General features: G+C 26.2%; 1 protein-coding gene across 1 annotated transcript; it reads left to right on the forward strand.

The window, feature by feature from the left end:
* Positions 1-1,380: 1,380 nt before the first annotated feature.
* Positions 1,381-5,585, forward strand: LOC112592393 (centromere/kinetochore protein zw10 homolog). The gene is made up of 10 exons (XM_025336420.1): positions 1,381-1,537; positions 1,672-1,874; positions 2,067-2,871; positions 2,953-3,098; positions 3,842-3,927; positions 4,193-4,368; positions 4,444-4,620; positions 4,778-4,915; positions 4,991-5,124; positions 5,190-5,585. The coding sequence occupies exons 1-10, from the start codon at positions 1,504-1,506 to the stop codon at positions 5,418-5,420; spliced, it is 2,130 nt and encodes a 709-aa protein (XP_025192205.1). The 5' UTR covers positions 1,381-1,503; the 3' UTR covers positions 5,421-5,585.
* Positions 5,586-7,004: the final 1,419 nt, after the last annotated feature.

The raw sequence follows: 7,004 nt of genomic DNA on the forward strand, positions 1-7,004 counted from the left end.
ATGTGTCATATGTCCCGGACTGTTATAGACAATAGACATAGTGTCAAGACGGAAGAATTCGCTTTGGCTCCCTCCATTCACTTAAAGGTGGCCGTATCGACTCCCTATCAAAATTTTCTTCCCATTTACAGGCTGGGGACTGGCTACAGTGAGAGTAAATTCTTTGTAGGCATAGTTAAAATTGTTGTAAGCGTTTAAAATTAAAAAATTGTGTTGACTTTTAAAAAATATCTATAAAAAACATACCTATGCGTGCAGCTTACATGGTTAATAACTATTGTTTATATATATATACTATGTAAAAGACATATTTTTAGAAAATATGACGAAATGTTTTAATACATGCATCAATCAATCAATCAAAAACGAAATGAAACTAAGAAAAAACTGTAAAAAAGACTGGCGGCCATTGTACATTTAATCCCAGTTTACACGGGACGAGCATCAAATCTGAATGCTTGTCTAATCTAAATTCAAAGTACCTATAGTATTTGGCCCAGTATTGGACGTCTGGACGAGTAAATTGAGCAAACCAGTGAATAAAAACCGTTTCTAACATTTCATATAACACAAAATGAGTTGTATTACACACAATTTTCGTTCTCAGTAGTAAGTAGTAAAAATTTTATTCTTTACTCCAAGAATAAAATTATACACAGCATTAAACATTTTATTCATTATTATTATTTAATTATTGTATAACATTGCAAAAATAAATCATTAGGTACATAAAGATTTTCAAAAGTTAAACAGTTATTCGGCAAGATATATTAATAAATAATAATAATTATATCATTAATGATTTTGATATCTAATTTTAAAAATTATTTACTTTTTACACGTGCAGCAATTTGTTGTGATAAAAATAATGCTTAATGTTATTAAATTGAATATAATATTGTATACTTAATAAAGTTAACTTTATAATGTACTAATATTGATGTAAGTATAATCAAACTTTTAATAGTTCTAATCACATGAAATAGGTAGATAATAAATATAGTTGCCTATATTAAATAAAAAAAAAAGTATTAATTTATAACTATAATTTATTCTATAATGTAGCAAATGTAGCAAGTTGTTATTTCGAGTTTTAAAAAATCATCTTACTAAAATTAAATTTTTAAAAGTAAGATTTAGATAAGGAGACGTATTTTAATTTTCAAATTTCAATTAATAATAATATTATTATTATTTGTTGTAATTTAAACAATGTTTTGGCGGTAGTATTTTGGTATTTTTGGGTAACCATATTATCTATATCTGTTGTTCTATCACAGAACTTGAGGATGAAATCGTGATTGATAACAGTTATCTAGGGCTGTTCAGACAATGTTATTGTATTTTTAAAACGCCGCGAAATACGTTGACGTTATCATGACGCGCGTATGTGTTAGTGTATTATTACAGTATGTGTGTTTTAGTGTTCGACTCAAGATTCAACTGACGATATAAATTGACATTTTCATGTTTTTATAAACATCACCGGGGAATATCCTAATTATGAGCTTTCTGGCTGCCGTGTTGGCCTCTGCAGGTACGTCGTGTAAGGTTCTTTTAGGTCTTGTATTTTTGCATACAGAACCGTATTGAAAATTTATTTCCTTTTTTTTCTTCAATAATCATTGCCATCGTTGTGTTTGTTTTCATTGTTGCTGCTAATTGTTAAAGGCGAGGTAGAAATGACGGACTTGGACAAAAATGTATCTGAACTCAAACACAAAATCACAAACCTCGAATACGACATCAAGGAAGCGATGGAACAGCGTTACATGAAGTTTGCAGTGGTGTCTAGGGATGCTGCATCGTTGTTAGATACAGCTCAGTCATATTCAAATCAAATTAACAACCTTATATCTCGCATCGACAATCAGGTTAACAAGAAAAATACTAATAGAATATTTTGCTTAATTTATCTAATTTATCTATGGCTTTAGTTGTATATTGAGCTTAATCATTATGGTACTTGCAAATCGTTCTCTCTGTTTTTGTCAAGTTTTATATTTATTAGTTTTTCTTTGTCTGACATATAAATCACAATAACATATTTTTTAAACATTTTCTAGACCAAGAGAGAAGTCTTAGATGCAATGTCTGATCTGAAAATGTTCAAATCTACTCTGGAAGAAAATAAAAACAGCTTGATTATTATAGAACAAGTCCTCGAAGCAAGCATGAATCTAACAAGTGACAGTCAAACTAAACTATCATTAGCTGATCGGATAAAAAATTTGCAAACTGCTCAAAACATTTTGTTAAACAATGAACATTTAACAAAATTAGATGTATACAAACCATTAATGCGAGAACACCAAAGACTAACGGATGTCTTGCACTCAAACTCTGTAGCGGCCTGGAGAAAAAAAATAGAATGGTCGGAGAATGATGCGGATAGTCAAGACTCTTGGAGAGTGATTTTAAAAATATCTGGCAGTCAGGAGGATATTTGTGATACTATATTTGCATTGCAACATTTTGACAGTCTTAATATTGAAGTCAAACTATTTGCAGATAAACTAATAAATTTAATTGTTAAACCAATTATTATTCAAAACTTACAAGTTGATGTGGTAAAATTTGTAAATGTCTCAACAATGACTCTTAAAGTTTCCAATAATGAAGATGAATTTATGTCAGCAACAATAAAAAAACTCAAGAATGTATTTGAATTTTTAAGTTCCATTCTGCCTGCTGACATTAATGAAATCAAAATTATGTCTTATTTAGGATCTTATGCAAGTCAGCAATTTTGTAAACATTTTAAAGACATAGTAATATTTAATGCTGTACCAGTTAAATATCACAATCTTAATAATTTCCAAGAAGATCTGAATGAAGTTCTTGAATTCAACAAATATTTAAGTGAATTAGGTAATTTTATAATATATAAATATGTATATATATATTATTTTATTTTACTAAAAATACCCTTGTATAATGTTGATTATTTAGGATTTTTTGAAGAATCAAACGATGAATTGATAAAATATATTGAAAATATTGACAATTTATTTTTCACAAAAATTAGCCAATTATACTATGATAGAGCAAGAACTATTATAAAGAAAGATCTACACGATTTAGTTGAAGTGAATAATGTAAGATTTTTTTTTTTATTTTCTCTTGATATAATTCATATCGGGGTGGTTTAACCTTATGTAGTAAATGGGCCAATTATTGCTCATAAAAAGACTGAAGGCCGTCAAAATATAAAAAATAAATGATATTATAATTTATGTTTTATTTTATTACAAACATATTATGTAATGCACAATTATTACATTGTAGATTAAAATTAAGATATAAGTATGTTGATTAGGTTTAGAATTTTTATTTAAAAAAAATGTAAGCGATGATTGGCATTGTTTCTCAGAAGTCAATTTTTTAATATCAATTGAACACTCTATGGTGATTAATCTTATGCACGATTCTAAAGAAGAATTTTCAATATGGTTCCTTGATTAAGATTTTAATAAATTTTTTGTTGAAAATACCGGTTCTTAAATATACATACTTACAAATAATGATAAAATTTCAAGAGAAAAATCACGACTTTGCTGTGACTGCTATATAAATACGATACCTACTATGTACATAGAAAGCTGAATTAAATCATGGTTTTGGACGTTACTCGTTACACATACGTTTTATAGTATAACACCATAAAACGTAAAAATTTGACACACTACAATTTTGTTATATTACAGTGATTTTTTTTTTTAATATAAGTCTACTATGGGAGCCAAAAATAAGGTTTCAAGGGCTGTAAGATGGACCGCATTGACCTATGTAATTTAAAGTTAAAGTAACTATTATAACAGGAAAATTGTTTTCTTCGTAGGAAAACAGATGGATTTCTGATGAAGATGTTCTAGATGATAATGGATTTTGTCAAAAAATTTTTGCTTATCCACAAAGTAAAGTGAGGTAAATTATTTTAATTATTTAATACTAGCTACTAATCTTGTATGCTACCTACGATTTAGTATCTAATACTACCTTGATGAACTCATATTCTATACTTATATCTATTAAAAATAGTTATATTTCTATTATATATTAAATTTTAATTATTTATTATTTATTTTTATAATTATTAAAATATTTAAGTTTCAAATAAGTACATTTGAAACTGTTGTATAATGTATTATCATGAATTTAATTTTGTTTTGTAAATTATTATTTTTTTCAGTAAATCATTATTAGAATTTCTAGATCTCATTGATACAGTAGCCTCAGACATGTCTAGCATACCAGAAAATAGTACTTGGAGATATCATGATATTTTAAACAATATTACAATCATGTATTGTGATGTAATACCGCTTCAACATTGCAAAGTGCTAGAATTTCATCCTCAGCAATCTGGTATACCTATCTTTTATTAATATAAAATTCAATGTATAATTTAATTTTGTGATTTTTTTTTACATAAACTCATAGCTGTTCTTTACAATAACATTATGTATTTTACTCGGAAATTGGCTGAATTAAGTCCAACCTATAAGAACTTACTCATCGTCCATTTACTTGAAAAACTTAAAAACTTAGCTAGTGAAATACTCCATTCTCAATGCAAACAGCAAATAACACAAATTGAAAAAATTGTCAATCAATCAGGTAAGAATTATCATTAAAAATAATAGTATTATATTATTTTGAGTTGATGATTGTTATTGTTTCATAATCGCAATTTTAATACATTTTTATAATTTATTAAAATGTATAAAACATGCGAATGTTTAGCTAATATATGCATTTATTTTTTTTTTTTCAGACATTATTTTGATGGCTGTAAACTCAAATTTAGGCTATTCTGTTGAAAAAAGTATGTCACAATGTCATGATCTTTTATCAATCTTAAGTGGTTTGTGGAGAGATATTTTGCCATCAACTGTTTATTGTAAATTTATAGGTAAGTATACAAAGTTATTATATTTAACTGGACCAAAATAAATCAGGACTATTAATAAGTTTGTATTATTTTTAGGTTATTCGTGTAATGGTTTATTTGAATGTCTTGTTAATAAGATATTCACATTAGAAGACATATCAGCTACTTCAGCTGAACAATATTCATCTATTTTCAACAACATCATCAAATATATTCCAACCTTATTTCCGGTATTTTAAATAATTTATAAGTTTATAATGCTATAATTATATATTTTTTATATGATTGATTTTAGGAACCTAAAGAAGTTCATAGATACGTTCCTAAATGGTGGCAGTTAAATGAATTAGTATATATATTGAGTTCTAGTATGAAAGATATTGAAAACCGTTGGGCAGATGGAAAAGGTCCATTAGCTAATGAATTAAAAGTTGATCAAATAAAATGCTTGCTGAAAGCTCTATTTCAAAATACTGATAGAAGAGCAGCTTTACTTAAACACATTTTAGCTACTGCACAATCATAATAATGATATAGATTTATATATATTTATACGACATTACCAATTGTACTTGAATATGATGCAATTATGAAAACAAATTTTCATAAAATATTACATTGATAATTTGTAAGTTAAAACTATCGTTAAATAATCTGTTAAAAAATATACAAATAATTTATTTATACACATTGTACATAATATAACAGAGTAAATTTTAATTACACATTTTATTCATATAAATTTGAAATGTATTATTATCACATCTATCAGTTTATAGCATAATCATAATTTTATAATTTAAAAACCTAGGCTCTAAATGTTCTGATTAGTAAAAATTCATGTTATAAAGAATTGAAATATTGGGTTCTATAAATAGATGTTTTCCCTTGTCAAGGAAATAACTCAAAAAAACTAAAATTTGTTATATGACCAAATTTACTTATTGTAATGTTTTTTTAACATTCATGACATTTTTTTAATTTAAACAGAACAAAATTATGTAATTTAAATATTTTTTTATTAACATAATAATGTATTTTTATTAATCATTCAATTAATCTCTTACATTTAATATTCACTCAAACTTTAAAAGAAAAACATGCATAAAAATTATTATCATAAATAAATCATGCAAATTAAAGTCCATGAATTAATTTCTATATTTTCTTAAAAAATAAAATAAGTATGCTTATAATCAATTTATATTCATATCAATAATTTATTATTTAAAAGATGTTAGAAATGGTACGCATCATGTCATCAGTCTAAACAGTTCTTTAAGTTTTTCCCATTTATTTGATTTAGTTATGACTAAACGACAAACCCCATTGTTGATGGAATTAAAAAACCAGTTGTTCAGCTGTGCCATCTACCTCTGTTGTTTTAAATGTATTCCTGAACACGTTAAGCCCTTGCAGACTTGCCACCACACCACTGTAACACTTGACTTTAGCGCAATTAGTAAGTTGTTACAAGTACCAGAGACACCATTGTCTAAATAATACGCTACAATGTTATTCATAATCATTTTTCAAGATAAACTCATGTATTTTTTTTTTTACGATGGGTGTTTTAGCAGAGAATTTAGACAAATGAAAATGAGGATAGGGTCTGGTAAAATTTATGATCTAGGTACTTAGTGCTTTGTTTGGTTGTAGGTACCTAAGTCTAAAATTCTGAAAGGATGAATAATTGTGGCTCAAAATGTTAACTAAATGTACACATAAATATTTTCTAGATTATATTATCTTATTCTTAAATTTTAAAATACATACATGGAACATTTTAATTTTTGAACTATTTATAGTAATTTGAATTTTCTTGGTTTTTCGATCTATTTGTTAACATATTCATTTCGTAATTAAAAAACTATAACATAAATACTCGAAAAATCGAGTTAGAATTGTGTATTCACTCATTTATCCCTTGTATGATTTGGTAGGATAATATATATTTTATACAAACAAAATAAATTTGGTAAGTATATACATATCTAACATCTAAACCAGTTATAGATGAAGAATATACAAGGAAAGTATTTTTATTTACACCAGTTTCATACGATAAATGTACGCATTGAATATTGATATATTCATACTGGTCTTATAT

Source organism: Melanaphis sacchari, unplaced genomic scaffold (assembly GCF_002803265.2).
Source record: "Melanaphis sacchari strain LSU unplaced genomic scaffold, SCAv2.0 Contig174_pilon_pilon, whole genome shotgun sequence".
Classification (NCBI taxonomy): domain Eukaryota; kingdom Metazoa; phylum Arthropoda; class Insecta; order Hemiptera; family Aphididae; genus Melanaphis; species Melanaphis sacchari.

Excerpts from the sequence above, each read along its gene's own strand:
- LOC112592393 (XM_025336420.1), top strand. The coding sequence starts at position 1,504 with ATGAGCTTTCTGGCTGCCGTGTTGGCCTCTGCAG. Across the intron at positions 3,099-3,841 it reads ATTTAGTTGAAGTGAATAAT|GAAAACAGATGGATTTCTGA; the intron begins GTAAGATTTTTT and ends TTTTCTTCGTAG. Across the intron at positions 4,369-4,443 it reads ATTTCATCCTCAGCAATCTG|CTGTTCTTTACAATAACATT; the intron begins GTATACCTATCT and ends ATAAACTCATAG.